The sequence below is a fragment of the Trichoderma virens genome (genome assembly GCF_000170995.1).
Source record: "Trichoderma virens Gv29-8 chromosome Unknown TRIVIscaffold_5, whole genome shotgun sequence".
Taxonomy (NCBI): Eukaryota; Fungi; Ascomycota; class Sordariomycetes; order Hypocreales; family Hypocreaceae; genus Trichoderma; species Trichoderma virens.
This window is the reverse complement of record NW_014013744.1, coordinates 1,064,097-1,082,525: the sequence shown is the minus strand read 5'-3', so window position 1 is coordinate 1,082,525 and position 18,429 is coordinate 1,064,097. Positions and strand designations below refer to the sequence as shown.

Genomic DNA, 18,429 nt, shown 5'->3' with positions numbered 1-18,429 from the left:
CCCTTGAAATGCAAGTGTAACCTCTCCCCTGATTTTTTTGTAGACATAAAAACTGCTTCTTCCTAAACGCCAAAGTCTCCCAGTCGCGAGAATAGCTCTGCTTGACGAACAGTCCAGAGCAGGTAACAATCGAAAGCAGGTAGTCAAAGTCCCGTAGACTCTACAGCCCCTGTGGAGTGTAAAACCCCAACAATTACCACATCCCATACTGCTCATCCTCATCACCTTCAGCATGGTCATTATAGCTACCTACATATACATGCTCACAGATGTGCTTCGGTAGCCACGCTCAACTCCACTTCAAAGCCACTTGTACGGAGATCTAGGGCCCTAACTCGATCCCTTGGCTTTGATCGTGGATTTTTTCTTGTCTCCCCCTTGAGCGCTTGGTGGTGGGCTCTGTTGCGAGGACCCAGTGGGGTTGACCTCATCTTTGCTCTTCTTGCTCTTCTTACTTTTAGACTGCACCGGTGTGGTGAAGAGTGCAGACGGGAGAGGCACTGGCGATTCCTTTGGTCGGGAAGTCAAGGGAATGTTGGGCAGCGGAACTGCTGTTTGTCGCGGCGTGGGCACAGGAGTCTCGGGCTTCGTCTTTTTGGTCGACTTCTTGGCCGCGCTAGGAGTAGCAGCTACAACCTTGGAGGGAGTGGCAATAGCCGTAGCCGATGATGAAAATGCCGATGATGGAATAGACGGTGGTGCAATGGGAGTCTCCTTTCTGGCGGCTGAAGGCAGCTCTGCTCCGAGATCAGGACTGCTAGCCCTGGCCGTCTTCTGTTTCTTGCTCTTCGTCTCTGCAGATTGAATTTCTTCTCTGAGTTGCTCCTCAGCAGTGACGGCATCGTCTTCTGAGGCGGTGTGCTTTCTCTTGCCCTTGCGATCGGTTTTGGAAGACTTTGCATCCACAGCATTGCCAGGGGTAGCAACATCAGTGTCCTTCTTTTTAGCATCTTCCTTCTTGCCCTTCTTCTCCTTCTTGGTAGACTTAGGAGTGGCTACTGCCGCAGGTGCTTCTGCCATTTCAACATCCTCATCTCCAGCTGTATCTGCTCCGATGTTACCCATCGGGGTATTCACGCCAAATGGCTGGTACCTAGCCTTGAGGCCCTTTGGTTGCGGTCGAGGGGCACGACGAGGCGCGGGGCCGACAGAAGAAGCGGCGGTACCTCCGAGGTTGGCAATTCTCTTGATGTGCATTGTCTGATCAATTTGCTTGCGGGCTAGATATAACCTTGGTTAGTTCTCAGTAGATACGCAGCGGATAGCTCAGGAGAATAACTGACCTGGTTGATATTTTGAATCACTGGCGGAGGGAATCAAAATCTGGATCGAGCTCTTGGTCGCAATCGTGTCAAAGGAGACGCCATAGTCCTGGCCATCATGTGAAAAGACCCGGCTTCCAACCTGCGATCGGTCCATGGGGATCTCTATGTTCTCAATAACAGAGATGGGGACGTTGGAAGGAACCGTAAAGTACCAGAACTGCTTGCCCTGCAAATTTGCTTCGTTGCAGATCCGAGCCACATCCTGGCCGTTGGCTCCGTCGTTTCCCTTGCGGAGTGCGAAATCGGGAGCGATGAAATTCGGCGTTCCGACCTGGGCGCCCATCTCGCGATCTGAAATATGCATAGACTCGTCAACTTCAGCCTCACTATCCTCCGAGTCGGAAGAAGATTCCTCGGCAGCCTTCTTTGAAACCTCGGGTTTTGCAGGCTCTTCTTCTTTTTCTTCTTCGTCCTCCTCCTCGCTTGATTCTTCTTCGCTTGATTCTTCTTCGCTAGAACTGCTCGATTCAGAAGCCTTGGCAGGTGCGGCGGCGGGTGTCTTGGGGGTGCCATTTGCAGCGGCAGGTGCGGCAGGTGTCTTTGATATAGGCTTGGGGGTAGGCTTGGGGGCTTCCTCCTCCTCTTCGCTAGACTCTTCTTCCTCTTCCTCTTCTTCCTCCTCGCTTTCTTCCTCGGAGCTGCTGCTTGACGATTCCTGAACGGCCGCAGCTTGTTTGGCGCCAGCTCCGTTTGTCTTCGCCTTGGGCTCGGTTTTCTCCGACTCGGATTCGCTGGAGGATTCGCTGGAGGATTCAGAAGAAGACGATTCCTTCTTCACAAGTTGCTCTTTCTTAGCAGCAGCGTTACGTTTGGCAGAAGCGTTGCGCTCGACGTCGCTATCGGCGATCTCCTCGTCCCTGCTGCGCCGCTTGGGAGTTGTCGAAGGCTTTGCGCCATTGGCACCGAGCTTCTTCAGGAAGTCGGCGCCATTATCCTCATCGCTGTCACTTTCGCTGTCGCTGCTGTCGCTAGACTCGTCGCTGTCATTGTTGTTTCCGAAAAGGGCGACGCCAGGCTCATTCTTGACGACTGCTGCAGCCGGCTTGGAGACAGGCCGCCGATTGTACTGTGCTGAGGCGCTGAGGCCCTTCTTGGTATCTTCGACGTGCTTGCTAAGCGAGTGCACCTTGAAAGGCTCCTTGGGCGCCATTTTGGCAGGTTGATGAGGTGCAATGAGCCTGGTTGGATGCTCAATGAGGTGGGCGGTTTTGGAGAGGATGAGCTGCTCTGAACTTTTTTCGAGGCCTGGATGGAAATTTTGAAGATGCTCGCTCAGAGCCCCACCTTGACGCGCCCGTATTGGGGAAAGCGCGCGATTTGGCGGGACGTGTTTGGCGCAGTTCGAAAACTTTTGGTGCGCTATATCTTATCGATAAGCGCATTTTCAGAAGCTGTAGCGCCAAGTGCCTTATCATTCACCAGTATGCCAGGCTTATGTCTCTCTGAACTTTGACCTTTTCGATGCTGTTCTTGTTATGCTAAGCTTGGAGATACTTGTTATACATGAGAGACAGATATTTCTTTTATGAATATTTCCTCATTTGAACACTGTATCTGATTCATTTCCACTCCGGTTTTCATCGTTTATTACCCAGCATCACCCAGACATGTCCTCCAACAAGCGTCGTAAACTCGACACCCAAGCTGCTCCTTCATGTAAGCCAGCCGGATTTCACCATTTGAACCCTTCTATGAATAATTTTGGAATATTCTAACGTATCTAACCCAATTTGTAGCAGCAGTAAGCGCATTAAGTGCACTTGCAGCTCGTCGGCGCTTGGTGGCCAACACACCGGCTAAAGAGCCCAGCTCATCTCCTGAACCTGAAGACACAGCGTCAGCCAGAACCAACTCCTTTAGTGTCCTACAAACATTGAAGCGCCAAAATGAACCTCCAAAGTCTCCCAAGAAGAACGGGTCAAGGGGGGCGCTCAATCGTGGTGAAATAAGAGCTTCCACCTCGCAGGGTGGTAAGATCAGGTGGGCAGGCTAAATCTTCTAATGCTGCAGAATTGGACTTACAAAATGTTTTCAATATCAAAGCGATCCATCTACCCCAGAAGCAAATCTCTCGGGTTCTCGAATCATGTACTCGTCCTTCTTGCTGAGTAAAAACAACTGCCGCACAACACCAAAGGGCACCGTCGCTTTGAAGCTCAAAGACAGTGAGGTATGTTTTTAGCATCTATTAGGGGTTGGGGTTTATAAGTGACTAATGGAGTCATGTGTAGCGATTTCTTGTCATAGGAAGCTTTGGAATTAAAGTCATCGCTGGCGAGGTGACTGTCTTTGGAGCCACTCTTCAGCCATCGGATAACATACACTGGATTCACGCCCCTCACTGTCATGCTATTCCCGTCATCAGAACTTCCGAGAAGGCCAGCCTGGAACTTCACAACGACCCAAATGCGGACGGTTTGCGGCGGTTAAGTCGTCTATCCCCTCTTTTCAGAGGCATATGGGGTGAATCAAAGGATGACTCTACGGAGAACAGCCTAGGAAAGGGGCGAACTTTCCAGATTGTGTGTCCCCAATTTGACTCTACTTACGCAGCTTACGGCTAACAAGTGCCAGGTATGCAGTTCTGATGATGCCCCTAAGAAGTGCGTCATACAAGAACTCTCATCTCCTCCAGCATGGAACAAGAAGCTGGCCGATCTCGTGTCCGTAGCCAAGGGCGGTCCTTTCACGACGCTTGTATGCGGCCCCAAGTCTGCCGGCAAGTCAACCTTCTCCAAGATGCTCGCAAACCGCCTCTTGACGAGCGAGGCAACTCGGACAGGCACTCATGGTGTCGCCGTTCTTGATCTGGATCCAGGCCAGCCCGAGTATGCACCTTGTGGGACAATATCTCTTGTTCATGTCACACGACCCAACCTGAGCGCCGCCTTTACGCATCCAAATCTTGACGATGAATGCTACAAAGTCATTCGGTGTCATGCTTTGGCGTCCATGACACCAGCTGCAGCCCCGGAACACTACTTGGAGTGCGTGCTGGATCTTCTCGACTATTATCGAAGACTGCTGCGCAATTGCCATCTTCTCATCAACACTCCAGGTTGGATTCTGGGCACTGGACAGGATCTGCTCGTTGACATCATCTCTCGAGTCAACCCTCCGGAAGTGATTTACATGTCTGAAGACGGTCCTGCAGACGTCGTCGAAGTTTTACGCGGCGCAACAAAGAGAACTTTTACCACACTTCCCTCTCAGCCATCTGAGTTTGCATCCCGCACCGCTGCTCACTTGAGGGCCATGCAGGCCATGTCTTACTTCCACTTGCAAGAACAGAAACAAACGAGCTCAGGATTGAGGCCAAGCTGGAACCCATCTCCACTGTCGTCTATTCCCCCCTTACAGGTCCGGTACTCTGGCAAGCAGCGGGGAATTCTCGGCATTCTACTTTACGACTACCAGTCTCCATCTGAACTGCTCTCGGAGGCAATCAATGGAATGATCCTTGCTGCGGTGGATGTGGAGGATCCCAGAGCATTCCGCAATCTTGCCAACACTACACAGCTGCCAGTGGATAGCGCCGACAATGGCAGGTATTCTGAAGGCTTTATTTCAAGGACGGCGGAAGGCTTGCCGTATATCCCAAATGCCAACGACATCACTCTCGACCCGTGCTTCTCTCGCACCATTGGCCTCGTTCTCATCCGAGGTATCGATACTACTACCCAAACACTTCAAATTCTTACGCCTATCCCGCTACAGACAATAGAGCAGATACGCTCCCAAGGCCGACATATCGTGCTCGTTCATGGAAAATTCGATGCGCCGACATGGGCATACACAGAAGACCTGTATGAGCGCTCCCGTCAGGAAGACGTGAACGCGGACAAGCCTCTTGAAATAGCGAGCGAAGATCCAAATGAGGATGAAGACATGACCGAAGATGTGGACGAAGAGGAAGCCTCAGCTGAATCTGAGGCTCCTTCAGACCCAAATGCCGGCTCCTCTTCCGCCCTCCCCTGGGTCGAGGTGCTCCGCGGCAGCCAAAAGCGGCCAGTCGGCTCGCGCGTGTGGAGAGTGCGGAGAGACTTGGGCCGCAACGTCGGCGGTGACTGAGGCAAAGATATTTCGAAGAAAATCGTCAGCCAAACATAATAATATGTGGACCGCGGATATTAGCGGGGAGTAAAATAAGCGCGGGAAGCCGACAAATAGGGATTGAATAGGGAGGGTCTTTCATAAAAAGGGATGATTCAAACATTAGTTTAGCCTGGGGTTTATACGTTTTGTTGATACTGTGTCGGATGAGGGGAGCGTTGGTCAGGTATGACCCATGATTACTTAGGCCCAAAATCGTGGAGCAAGTAAACTTTGTCATGTCTTCGTAAACAGGTAGTGCATGTAGACCGTATACCCCTTGTTTGACCATATAAGAGCTCTGGATGCAGAACGTAAGCTCGCTACTATTTCGGCAAGATCAGTTTTTTCTTTCTAATGCATATTTAATTTACAAAACGCTAAGTCAATATTAGCAAATCTAACCATGGAATCGGCCGCAGAATCAAAGGTCGATGTGCTCATCGTCGGAGCCGGCCCCGCAGGCCTCATGCTCTCGCTCTGGCTGGCCAAGTTGGGGGTCAAGACAAGAGTCGTGGACAAGCGAACAGGCAAAATTGTCTCCGGTCAAGCGGATGGGTAAATCATCACCTGAGGCTCAAGGATGGGCCAATTGTGTTTTTATATAGAGTATACAGGTCTAATGTGGTGCTGCTCGAAACAGGTTTCAATGTCGTACCCTGGAGATTTTCGACAGTTTTGGGATTGGACACAAAGTATGGCATGAAGCAAACCACATGCTAGGTGAGTTGCATTACCCATGTTGCGACATGTAGAAAAGATGTGGGAGCTAAACAGAAGAAACAATCTACTTGTGCGGCGACAGAAGTTAGTTTTTGGAATCCAGATCAAGATGGCAAGATTCGTCGCCATCACCGTGGCCCCAATACGCAGCCGAATCTTTCACGGTTCACCGAGTCCGTGCTGCACCAAGGCCGCGTCGAGAGCATCCTCATCGATACGATCCGAGCGTCTGCCTCTGATAAGCACCCATTGATCGAGATTGAGCGGAGCGTCATGCCAACGGCGCTGACTATTGACGAAAGTTGTGTTGACGACGAAGATGCTTACCCCGTAGAAGTGACTCTACGCCACCTGACTGAAGAAGAAGCAACCCCAACGCAAAGACTAAGTAATTTACAAGACGGGCTGTACAGAAGCAACCTGGCGGAGGATGACACAGAGAGGCTGCTTGCGAATACGAATGGGGTTGGGAGAGAGGAGAAAGTGCGAGCCAAGTATGTAGTTGGATGCGATGGGGCGCATTCATGGGTGAGAAAGACTCTCGGCGAAGAATATCAGATGAAGGGTGAATCAACTGATGCCATTTGGTAAGTCTCCCTTCATGAGTAGAGTTTGCAGCAACTGGGGCGCTAATAGCTTTTCAAACAGGGGAGTGCTGGACATTATCCCTATCACAGACTTCCGTGAGATCTTGCAGAGTCCCTAAATGTCCCGCCAACCCGAGACTAACACGACATGACAGCGGATATTAGAAGCAGATGCATGATACACAGCGCCGAGTACGGAGCCATGATGATCATTCCTAGAGAAAATAAGCTCGTTCGAGTTTACACACAGCTCAAGAAAGTATCCACAGGCACAGGCCGCGTTGATAGATCACAGATCACTCCGGATTTTATCTTGGAGACGGCAAGAAAGATTCTAAGTCCCTACACCCTTGACTACCACTACATTGATTGGTAAGTCTCATCAACGGCGCGTTGTGCTGCACCGACCGGAACAAGCTATTAGAGGGAAGTACGGAGCATTGCATGCTGAGTAACACATTCGCAGGTGGACCGCATACCAAATTGGACAACGAGTCGGCGATCGTTTTAGCAAACACAACCGTGTTTTCCTTACAGGAGGTGAGCAAGTCTTGTAATAGTGTGAACGGACGGGTTAGAACTGGAGAGGCGCTAGATTTGCTAACGCAGGGCAGATGCGGTGCACACACACTCACCCAAGGCCGGCCAGGGTATGAACGTTTCCATGGGAGACACGTACAATCTTGGGTGGAAACTCGGCCTCGTCTGCAAGAAGCTGCTGCGACCACAAGTGCTTGACACGTATGAGTTGGAGCGGAAGCAGATTGCTCAGCAGCTCATTGCCTTTGATCACAAGTTCTCCAGGCTCTTCTCAGGGAGGCCGGCCAAGGATGCCTCGGACGAGGCGGGGTCTTCCATGAGTGAGTTTCAACAGGCGTTCCGAGAAGCACAACTGGTAAGTGTATTCCCAATACTCCCAGTGCCCGGTAGATGGCTAGGATGTCCCTTGCACTGAGTCGTGGTGAGTGGGTGCCCAGCTTTCATCGGAAATTGAGGCCGTGTGAGAGGGTCCACTCCGCCGATTCAGACAATGCCTTCCTGTTCTCCAGATCGGGCAACAGATGGAGGCCGCTATTTGCCGAAAGTCTTAATGTTGCTCTTTGCTAATTGAACCGCAGTTCATCACGGGTGTCGGCATCCGCTACCAGCCCAGCATTCTCACATCAGAAAGTGATTTGAAAGGAGGCCTGCAGGACACTGAGACAGCGTCTCAAGGCCAGGTCATAAGCGTCGCCGAGTCTGCCGCGCATTGCCAGCCTGGTAGACGCTTTGCATCGCAAATAGTGCTGTCACAGGCAGACGCCCGGCCATGGGAGCTGCAGCTGCATCTGCCTTCAGACGGCCGTTTCCGCGTCGTCGTATTCGGCGGGGACATCTCGCAAGCCACGCAGCTGGCCACCGTCAACAAGCTTGGGGGCTGGCTCCAGGCCAATGTGCTGTCGCCAGCAAAGTCGCCGCGCATCAGCCTCGCTCCGGGCCCAGATCCGCGCGGAGGATCAGGATCCTCGCAGTGGATGACGGACGAGGACCCGTCCATTGTCGACGTGCTGCTGGTGCACTCGGCGCCGCGTGACAAGATTGAGATGCTGCAGGATCTTCACGACGTCTTCCACCCGTTCGACAAGAAGCTGGGATGGGACTATGACAAGGTATTTGCGGATAGCCAAGGCAGTGCACACGAGCACTATGGCGTTGACCCAGAAAGGGGGGCCATTGTAGCGGTGCGTCCCGACGGTTATATTGGTCTGGTGACGGCACTGCAGGCGGAAGATGGCTGGAGACGGCTGCAGGTCTGGTTTGACGGGCTGTTGAGGCCAAGTTCGAGCTAAATCAAGGGAAGGGCTATCCAGCGTCCCAGTGACTAAGAAGAGGAGTTGCGAATGGCGTAACAATGTATAATAAGATGGATGCTTATCACCATTACTTGAATAGATGTTACAGTTCCTGGAGTATCTGCTACTATCGCTGGTATCTGCTACTATCGCTATGTAGGTAGTATCTGCTACTCTCGTTACTACTCAGACCGCTTGAAATGCAAGAATGGGATGCTGAATAGCGATTGTGGGGTGCTGAATACGATAGTAGTAGTGACTCCCTAAATCAAGGCGAACACCCATGAGATGGAGGAGAGAAGACGCCAAGATAGAACCCCACTTGCGAGATCCATGGAGGTGGGGATTGGATTGGGTGAAGTGATTGATCTCTGGCTGCAGATGCTGCTGCAGGGACTTGTAGTGGATTTACAGGGGGTTTACTTAGTGGAATGGCCCAGGCGCAACGCCGTTTATTAGCGGGGATCCGGCAGCTAGAAGTGGACATGGAGGATTTTAGTATGGACAATAGCTGGAGAGCAAAAAGGCGGCCGAGATTCTGGATGGATGCATCTTCTGGTGCACGATGTGCTGTATTCTTGATGCAGCAATGTGCAGTTATGAGATTCTATTGGATATACTCGTAGACACATCCGCATTAGATGGTTTATGCAGCCTTCCATATCTGTCTAGAAAGACATGCAGCTTGCATACACGCGGACTCACTTACACTTGTTCGTACCAAGCGCCTGCAGATGGCTTTATTAGTGAATCCAGTCCTTAGTACGTGCATAGGTAGCTCAAGACCGTTACACGTCTTTGTGTTCCTTGGTCTCGACGTGCAAGCATCCATGCGTGCTAATATGCGAGATTACGTCTCCTCCATCTCTGTGACTTTGACCGCCCTGGCTTGTGCAGCAGTGGATGGATCAGGGACATTACCGTATTTCTCTGGATTCCGATACGGAGATGAAATCCCCCGAGATCTTGTCGTACTTGTGCTCAACCGCTCCGTGCTACGCGCTCCATACCCCATTCAGGCACAATTCCCTGTCTCTGTAAGAGTGTGGCAGAAAGATCAACAGTTTGCCAAGGAGAAGCCGCCAAGAGGCGCTTGCAGTGAGACTTGGCCAGGTTGATGCGAGATATGATAGGAGGATGCTGATGGGCGGAGGACTGGGACTGATGACGTCCTAGGCGAGAAGCCGCTTGAGGTATCCCAGCTCTCCCTTGTTCCAATCTTTTGCTATCGCTACGGAGTACACACACCCACTTACAATTAGTACGTACAATACGTTGCCGTACACCTCTTTGTGACAGGTCTGCTGGAGAGGAATCTTCTAGTAGAGAGCTTGATTCGTCGGGCATATGCACACGCACCTTACACAACGTTGAGATAACATCAATGTTGAGGTAGTACTTCTCCAGGGCTGCAACATGCTGGTGTTGTGCTGCAGAGCACAGGCGTCGATTTCTCAGGCACTGGGCGCTGACATTTGATGTGATACCGATCCGGCCCAGACCGGGTTCCTGGCTTAAACACGCGGGGAAAAAAAAAAAAATACGGCAGGGAGCCAAGAGGCAGCAAGAAGAGCAACGTTAGGACGCCAATTGCTGCGTCAACTGGAACGTGTAGAACAGCAATTCGCCAGCTATTGGCCGTTGCATACAACGGCTGCCGCTGACACGAATTGCGGCAGAGACAACGAGGCTGCCACATGCAGGGATGAGACCGGGCATGCAAAGTGCGCCCAGAATGGGGGCCGTTTGGGCAAACAATTCATGAGGCTTGAAAGCTACAACATGGGCTGCATGAAAAATGCATCGGCAGCGAATCAGGACTGTCAAAAGGGCCAGACGCCTGAGCAGCGCCGAGACATGGCTTGACGCAGGGGACGGCAACAGGAAACCGGGCAAACACCAGATGGTTCAGCTTCTTGAATTATTTTTTTTCCCTTCGTCCGTTTGCTGATTGATACGTGTACCTTGTCTGAATCAACGTTGAGGTCGAGTCCGGGTTTCTTTAATACATGTATTTATAGCGAGGTGGCTGCCCGCCCTCTCCACCACAGTTCGTGGAAACCTGATGCTTTTGCCTCTACCATTTGGACGGACCCTCAACTATCTCCGCCCGTTCATTTCACTTGGCCCTGGCTTCTGCCCTTCCCTACTGTATGCAGCACGGACTGGCCCGCTTGCTACTCGTACTCCAGCTTGCCCTAGCCGTTGCCGCTTACACCATCAGCTCCACCGCTGTTCGGGTCATTTGCCGGAGCGCCGTTATCGATCTTTGGTCTCCGCCGTTGGCTCGGGGGGCAGCTCTAGCTCCCAACTGGCCCATTTTCTCTTCTCCCCTTTACCGGAAGATATTCACCAGTCTCCCTTTTTCAGAAAGTCCGATGTCAACATGGACAATAGGGAAGTGCACTCCGGAGAACAGCCCGGCATTAAGGCGCCGAACACTGTGATAGAGCGACAGAGCCTCGAGGCCAAAGCCATCTTCCGCTCGGCCTGCACAGAGTGTCAACGCCGGAAACAAAAGGTATGTCTTGGAACGACTCAAGAACTCTTCAAATCACCTCACATACTACCAAAATATTGGTATGATTCGGGCCTAATTGTAACACAATTTGAAGCCCCTGTTGTGACATTGTTACGCTGTCTTCATGTGTATGTACGCATGCCTCATTGAAGAGATGCGGGCAGATTGAACTTATCTCCTCTTTTCGTACAAGCCTGGATTTATCCTCCAAATCTCAATATTCATATCTGCAACGCTCCTTAACTCTACACTTAACTAATATGTCCATTAGTGTTCTCGGTATTGGCCATGTTTCCATTGCGACAATAGGCGTCTCGGGGGCCAGTGCGTTTTCCCGACCATTCTCGACGTGAAATCTCCTGAGGAGCGCCGGGCCCAGCTCAAGCAGTCGGTGACACAGATGAAGGAATCATGCTACTATTCCCATGAGCTGCTCGACCCATTGGACGGCGATAGTGACGGCAGCGATGTCGATCTCGAGGGACTAGGCTACTCCGGTTCTCACGTTGCTTCAAGCTACAGCGGCCCTCGCAAGGTACGGCATCAGTAACAGCCTTCATGTTTCAGTCTTTTTACTAACACAACTACCCAGAAGCGGACACATACCACGCCAGATTCTGCAAAACCTGGCCACTCTCCTCATTTGGACAAGGCTATCCAGGCTCTCCCGTCTAAGCCATGCCTTGGTGAGTCTTTCTTTTTGCACTCACTTCCCTCCCTCCTTGTTCATGCATCTCAAAAATCACGCAGCCATTTCCCACATTTGCTAAATTGAGATTGGATGTAGACGCCCTTGTGGATAACTTCTTAGACACTGTCAACTTTCACTACTACATTGTTCATCCCGCAATGTTTAGACGAGAGTACCAAAATTGGTGTCACCGTGCTTACAATAATAACCATGTTGAGCTTCAGTGGACTGCTCTCCTCTTAATGGCCTGCGCTTGCTCAACTCAGTATTCCAGCGACTCACTTCGCCGTGTACTTGAGGCGGACCAGGGCCAATCGATCCACCGATTATCCGAGAAGTATCACGCAGCAAGTCATAAGCTGTTAATGACAATTCCTATGGGAAGATATGATATAAATATCCTTCAGACTTATCTGCATTCGTCCCTATGGTTCAGGACGAAAGCTCGTTACCCTGAATTCTGGCGTGATTTGAGGGCTGCTATCCAAGTGGCCAGTGAATTGGGTAAGCTGGTCTTTACAGATGGCACACTCGGTGTTCTAACGTTTTATTTAGATATAAATCGTGAAGAAATTACTGAAGAAATTACTGATACTCTTTCTGATTATAATTTGGAAATGGGGAGGCGAGCTTGGGTAACCATACGGGCGTGGGACTGGTCAGTTGCTCTGCTGAACTCTGAGATGCAGATACACCGTCTAACTCTGTAACTCTTTAGGCAACTTGGAAGTATTATTTCACGCCCTCTCATTTCACAGCCCGATTTTTGTAACCTCAAACCGCCCGAACCCCTATTGGACGAAGAGCTAGCAGAACTTGACCCCTCTCCTGGCTTGTTCATGTGGCTACAATGCGAACTCGGCGGCGCGCTGTCATCGGCGTTTGAAAAGCCTGGTCTTCTAGAAGAAATGAAAGATATTGTACAACATAATAGCATTGTGGAAAACTGGGCTGCGCGACTGCCGCCACACCTGTCTCTGCGGAATCCCGACACACGTCTGGATGATGATTACCCGTGGCTTAGATTCCAGCGATTCAAACTTACTATGATGGGAACATTCTCACTATTATCTCCCTTACGATCACATCTTACTAAACCGTTGTCAATGGATTCTCCAGCCGAGGATCTGCGGCTTCAACGAGATGGCACATTATGGGCTCTCAGACACTTGAACAGATTATTCCAGTTTCTACGGATTGCTTTCCCCAAGGATACAACATACTTCACCGTACTGCTCTTCATTTTCGACGTGGCGGTTCTCCTGTGCTCTGCTGTGGTGCACGATATCGATTCAAGTATGCCAATGCGCGAACTAGCCTTGAGAGCAATTGATGGTTCGCTTTGCGTGATGAGAACTCTAGAGCAGCACGCGCCGGTAGCAAAACAGTCGTACAGAATCCTCAACCGCATCTACGACCAGTTTTTGAGACCACCGACAACAGGTGATACACGCAGGAGGAAGCGGCAAAGAGTGGACCTTGCGCAAAGCCAAGTATTCCCTAATCGAAGAGAAGAATATATGCCTAAACTCGACGAATTTTGGGATAGCTATGACTTTAGTTTTACTATTCCTGGAGGCAATGATTCACACGAATCCCCTGCTTCGATCGACAGCGGTGTTGGCATAAACGTGCCTACAGGTATAAATATACCACCTGGGACATCACCGAACGATATTTTAGCTGGCAGACTACCCATTTTACCACTGAGTGCCGATGAGAACACAGACAGAGCCTATATGCTATCCTCTTCTGTGGGATCATCTAATTTGGGGGATCAATCTGCTGCCAGCGCCCCCTCAGATACCTTGATGCATCAAATAACGGAGTCTATGCCCATGCCGGTTGAAGATTCAGAAAATAGCAACAAACCTGATATGGCTCATGAGGTAGGCAAGTTTGCACAATTCTCAAAATATGCCAACAGCAGTATCTGGAATAGAGTGTGGGGGCCGGGCCAGGTCAAACCGCCAGGCCTTGAAGAGTGATAGGTGGTTTCACGGATACTCTGGATTATGAGATACAGAAAATATGGCGTTGCTTTGTTCTAGAATAGCGTTATTTTTGGCTTCTTTCGTTAATTAGAGACCCTGAGAAAAGTGAAATTACGTGTTTTGGGCTGCAACTACCTTGATTCAACCTGGGTACACATGGGAGATCAATGCTGAAGAAGATGACGGGATAATTTACAGTTTATGAGATTCTCTTTCATTTCGTATTTTAGACGGAAGAAAAAGTTTCTATGTATAAATATGAACAACAAAATGAAAGATTCTTCTGTCAAATGTATTTTATTGTGAGAAGAGCGCACATGTGATTTAAGCCTTGCCATGTTTTACTTGCTTTTCTAATCAGTTTCCTTTCTTCTTTACTGTCTATCAATCTGCGTACTCAGCGTATTCGTACCTCAATATTAATCACCCAATTTCGGTGATATGCAGGAAGAATATGAACACGCTTGCCAGAAACCCCTTGATCTGTGCCGATGTCATGCCCTCAGGAGCATAATCTCGCTTTCAGGTCCCAATACTACGATGAGGTCTGCTCTCATCAAACAAGAATGAATTGTTCAGGGCTGTACGGAAATCTCTTGAATATATTCTGATTTGCAGCTCCGAATTTTTTTTGCTCCGGATCCTTTTTTCACAATAGCCTGGGTAGCTTTCTTCGCCCAAGCTTGTGCTCTATTGGTTTCTCCTAAAAATTACGAGATTCCAAACTCTCAAAGAGAAAAAGAGCCATAAATCATGAATTAATGCTTTCGTCATAAAATCTTTTAATTTCAGATCATGATAGAACTCAGATCCGTAATCTTGATAATAGCTTGCTTGTGATGGCATACGAACGTTTAGGTCCTGATGCTGGACAACCGGTCTTTTTTTTAATCTTCAGAGCTAAATGGCGCATCTAGCGTGCCTTGCCCTTGAATCTACGTTACTCTCTCTGTATGTCCTTCCATCTCTATTGCGCGGCGAGTTCGGTTAAGACTTGCTATAAGCGCAATTGTATCAGGATCATTACTGCCAAAAATCTCCCGCCGTAGTGCCAGTGCTTTTGCCTTCATCCCCTCTGCTTCTTTGTATTTGCCAGTTTGATGATATTTATCTCCAAGATTTGACATAGCCAAAATTGTATAAGGATGATTGTCGCCAAGAACTTCCTGCCGTAGTGCTAACGCTTTTACCAGTAGTTCCTCTGCCTCTTTATGCCGGTTAAGTGCACTATATATATGTCCAAGATATTCATTACTTAGAATTGTATCAGGATGCTTATGTCCGAGAATCTCATGCTGTAATGTTAGTGCCTCCACTATTATTCCTTCTGCTTCCTTATATCTGCTTTGTGCGAAATATATTAGTGCAAGACGTGTCATGCTTAGCATTGTTTTGGGATCCTTATTGCCAAAAGCCTCCCGCTGTATTGCTAATACTTCTTCCATTGTTTTCCCGGCCTCTTCAGACTTGCTCATTGCAAAATTTGTAATGGCAAGTTCTGCCTTAGAACTGATCGTAGCATGATGTGTTTTGCCTTGGATCTCTTCTCGAAGTCTAAGTGCATTGACTTCCATTTCTTCTGCCTCTTTATTCTTCTTGAGGGAATGATAAGCTTTTGCAAGGGCTTCCATACTGGTAATAGTATGAAGATGCTTGTCACCGAGGATCGTCTTTCGAATTCATATGCTCTTCGTACCGGAATCTCACACTCTCTCCATCTTCCGCGCTGGTGTAGATACCTCCCTAGCCTGAATAATAAATTTGAGGCTTCCAACTCTCTTCCACAGAGTGTAGCCCACTCACATGCCTGCTGTGCGTGTGTGATGTACTTCTCGCATTCGTTCCATGTCTCTGGTCTACTAGACGGGAAGAGACTGGAAGTAATCTCAAGCGCAGCAGCCGAGAAATACTTTTCTTCCTCCTTTCGTTCTTTTCTCCCCAGCCCATACCGCATCGCTTCTTGCACCAACTTGTGCATCTTGTAAGAGCGATTTCCATCTCCAGCAGCTTGCGTGCTTAAAAATGAAAAGTCGCGGAGACGGGCGATGGCCTCATTAGTTTTATCGCCATCACTATCACAGTCTGATGACGAATCATCATCCTGTTCTTCGTGAGCACGATCCACCTTATTTCTATTGACGGTGTACAGTGCTGCCTGCCTGATCAACTCAACAGGGATGTTTTGGTTGTCTAAAAAGGCGTGTATGTGCAAAACCTGATGTGCTCTTTTGTTTTCAATCCGAAGAAGTTGCATTGAAATGTTCCAGGTCTCTAAAATACTGTTTGACACCTCTCGTCGCCGATGACGGTCGGTTTGTGATTGCTTTAGAATCCTCCACCTTTTTTTCCCATCTTTCAATTTCGACATGTATTCCTCAACAGTTATCAAGGTCCTCTTCATATATGCTGCAGCTTGCGATATAGCGAGTGGTAGCCAGTCAAGTTCGGCAAGAAGTTCTGCAATATCTTTCGCCTCATTTCCATCCACGCGATTATTTCTCAAACTGTTGAACAGCGCTCTCGCCTCAGTCGGAGTCATTTTTGAGACTTTAATTGCTCTTCCGGCAGCAACGAGACCTCCATCGATGCGCTCGTCGCGGCTTGTCCAAAGAACTTGGCCCCTTGGACCTCGTGGAATGAATTTGTCTAGGCTCAATACCCGTTCTTCTAGATTTAAAGCATCTTGTGTAGTATTGCTGACCCCAAAGAGCCTTAAGTCATCCGCGTTATCTAGAATAAGCGCCCAGGGAGGGTTCATCTCAATGCGATAACGCACGGCCATCAAGAGATCCTCGCCAACGAGATTGCCTGAGACACCCAACCTCTTTGCGATTGACTTGAAGTCTTGGGTGAAAGTCGTCTCGTTGTCGGCATGGACCCAGTACACGGAGCAGGAGGGGACTTGGCACCGGCGATAGGCAAAATCAAGGGCAATCTGAGTTTTGCTGGGTTGTCGCTAGGTATTAGCAAAGTTGAACGTATTACATAGACATAAAAGCCCCTAGATCCCTTACCCTGAGCCGCCAAGTCCATAGAGGGCGGCGGTAGAGTAGTCGTCGGATAGCGGCAGGATTCTATCCAGCTCACTAATAATGTCCTGACGAAGGATAAGGCCCTCATTGCGGAAAAAAGGGATCAGGACACAAGGTTCGCGAGGGGCATTGGCATAATTGTGGATTACATCTCCTTGGTGAATTCGGGCATCATTGCCTATGTTGTTGGACTCGATAGCGCGGGCAGAGCTCATAATGTCACAGTTACTATCATTGAAAAGATTAACAAGAGACAACTGACAGGGTAATTATAAGAGTGTTCTGCACAATATAATGACAAAATAACGAGAATCTAGTGAGGACAACCAAGGCTGAAGCCGACTCTCTCTCCCAGGTCAGCATTCAATCCCGAGTGAGCGGGGTACATGTATGTAGCCTAGATACTAGAGCATTGGATGAACAGGGCTGGAAAGATGAGTCCCTGTCGTTTCGGACAGCGGTAGAACTTAATTCCATAACACGTCGTGATGATTGTACTGACAAGTACTCCGTACATGTACACATCATATCCATCGATGCAGAATACCTACACGCACCATGTATATGTACTCATGGAGGTTTTATATTTCCACCGGTCCCCAGGCATGTTTGAGTCAATACCTTGTGACGGTTATTTCAGCGAAAAGGCTACCCTAAGTCACATGAGCAGAGATGAAAACTTTTAGTCGTCAAGTAAGCCAACTTTGGATAGCTCTTGATACACCTGTGAGACTGGAGAGCCCACTCGTCAAGTCGCCGACTCTCGGAGATTGAGCCTGTATGGAGTATGAACATACTTGTGTCTAATTCGTCACCGAAATAAAAAGATATATCCCCAATCGTGTTTACCCAGTAATAATGCTTGGAATTGCACTGCCTAAATAGGTACCTGTGACAAGAAACCATGGCAAAGTCCCAACCATGACGGGCAGCACATGATTCGACCCGTGACGTGGCTTTCACCGCCTTGATCTCATCGCTGCAAAAGCACTGCTCCCCTGACAGAAATGAAGTCGAAATAGACTTTACTGCGAGTCATCTAGCTGCCGTCAATGCTCGCTAGCAAGCCCAAGGACCAAAAGACGCTTGACAATTCGCCGAAGCTAGCAAAGAGACCCGTGTTTCAATCCCCACAACACCCCGAGGCGTCGATGTTTTGGATCTTTTGCGATTATCGCGAATGGAGTTGGCGATCTGCTCGGGGAAAAGGAACGTCTCGCCTAAAAGCGCGAATGGCAGGGTTGTGTCTCGTTGGCAGCATAAGCTTACAGCAGAGCGACCACAGTGCAATTGAGAATCGATCGATCCTGGGATCAGTCACAGCGTCTTTTTGTGACAAGATTATGCACTTCGTAACGGCTTTCCGAACCAAGCTGGGGTCTTAGTACATGTGGTCGCTGTCGTACATAAACGTCAGGAACCTGCTCCGTCGAAAATTCGCGGGCTGCGACCGATCAAGGAGAACAAACGAGGCACCGTTTGGCCAAAACTGTCCTGAGCGCGCACAAATAAGCATGAATCCTAATAGCAAAGTGACACAAGAAGTATGAGAATACAGTACTCGACACCGTGTATTGAAACTGCTTGCATTGCATTTCTAAGCACTCGGTGCCTGGATAGGTAGGTGGGCAT

The 18,429-nt window shown here is 49.3% G+C and overlaps 6 protein-coding genes across 6 annotated transcripts; 4 read left to right on the top strand and 2 right to left on the bottom strand.

Moving 5' to 3' along the window:
• Positions 1–336: 336 nt before the first annotated feature.
• On the bottom strand, positions 337–2,475 carry TRIVIDRAFT_11712 (uncharacterized protein; the record flags this gene model as incomplete). Its single annotated transcript, XM_014101950.1, has 2 exons — positions 337–1,220; positions 1,284–2,475. Coding segments are annotated over 2 exons (2,076 nt in total), but the record flags the coding sequence as incomplete, so codon positions are not given.
• A 591-nt stretch (positions 2,476–3,066) lies between these two features.
• On the top strand, positions 3,067–5,396 carry TRIVIDRAFT_113809 (uncharacterized protein; the record flags this gene model as incomplete). Its single annotated transcript, XM_014102300.2, has 4 exons — positions 3,067–3,305; positions 3,369–3,495; positions 3,557–3,847; positions 3,900–5,396. Coding segments are annotated over 4 exons (2,154 nt in total), but the record flags the coding sequence as incomplete, so codon positions are not given.
• A 427-nt stretch (positions 5,397–5,823) lies between these two features.
• TRIVIDRAFT_36778 (uncharacterized protein) lies at positions 5,824–8,556 on the top strand (the record flags this gene model as incomplete). The annotated part of the gene is made up of 9 exons (XM_014102299.1): positions 5,824–5,975; positions 6,061–6,140; positions 6,223–6,727; positions 6,789–6,823; positions 6,883–7,099; positions 7,194–7,267; positions 7,342–7,622; positions 7,846–8,160; positions 8,239–8,556. The coding sequence occupies 9 exons, from the start codon at positions 5,824–5,826 to the stop codon at positions 8,554–8,556; spliced, it is 1,977 nt and encodes a 658-aa protein (XP_013957774.1).
• Positions 8,557–10,945: 2,389 nt separating this feature from the next.
• Positions 10,946–13,246, top strand: TRIVIDRAFT_178991 (uncharacterized protein; the record flags this gene model as incomplete). Its single annotated transcript, XM_014102298.1, has 6 exons — positions 10,946–11,080; positions 11,352–11,585; positions 11,673–11,766; positions 11,868–12,275; positions 12,327–12,429; positions 12,490–13,246. Coding segments are annotated over 6 exons (1,731 nt in total), but the record flags the coding sequence as incomplete, so codon positions are not given.
• Positions 13,202–13,981, top strand: TRIVIDRAFT_215826 (uncharacterized protein; the record flags this gene model as incomplete). The annotated part of the gene is made up of 1 exon (XM_014102297.1): positions 13,202–13,981. The coding sequence occupies one exon, from the start codon at positions 13,292–13,294 to the stop codon at positions 13,757–13,759; it is 468 nt and encodes a 155-aa protein (XP_013957772.1).
• A 719-nt stretch (positions 13,982–14,700) lies between these two features.
• Positions 14,701–17,012, bottom strand: TRIVIDRAFT_190511 (uncharacterized protein; the record flags this gene model as incomplete). Its single annotated transcript, XM_014102296.1, has 4 exons — positions 14,701–14,762; positions 14,793–15,348; positions 15,462–16,710; positions 16,780–17,012. 4 exons carry the CDS (start codon positions 17,010–17,012, stop codon positions 14,701–14,703), a joined length of 2,100 nt encoding a protein of 699 aa, XP_013957771.1.
• Between the last annotated feature and the right edge of the window lie 1,417 nt (positions 17,013–18,429).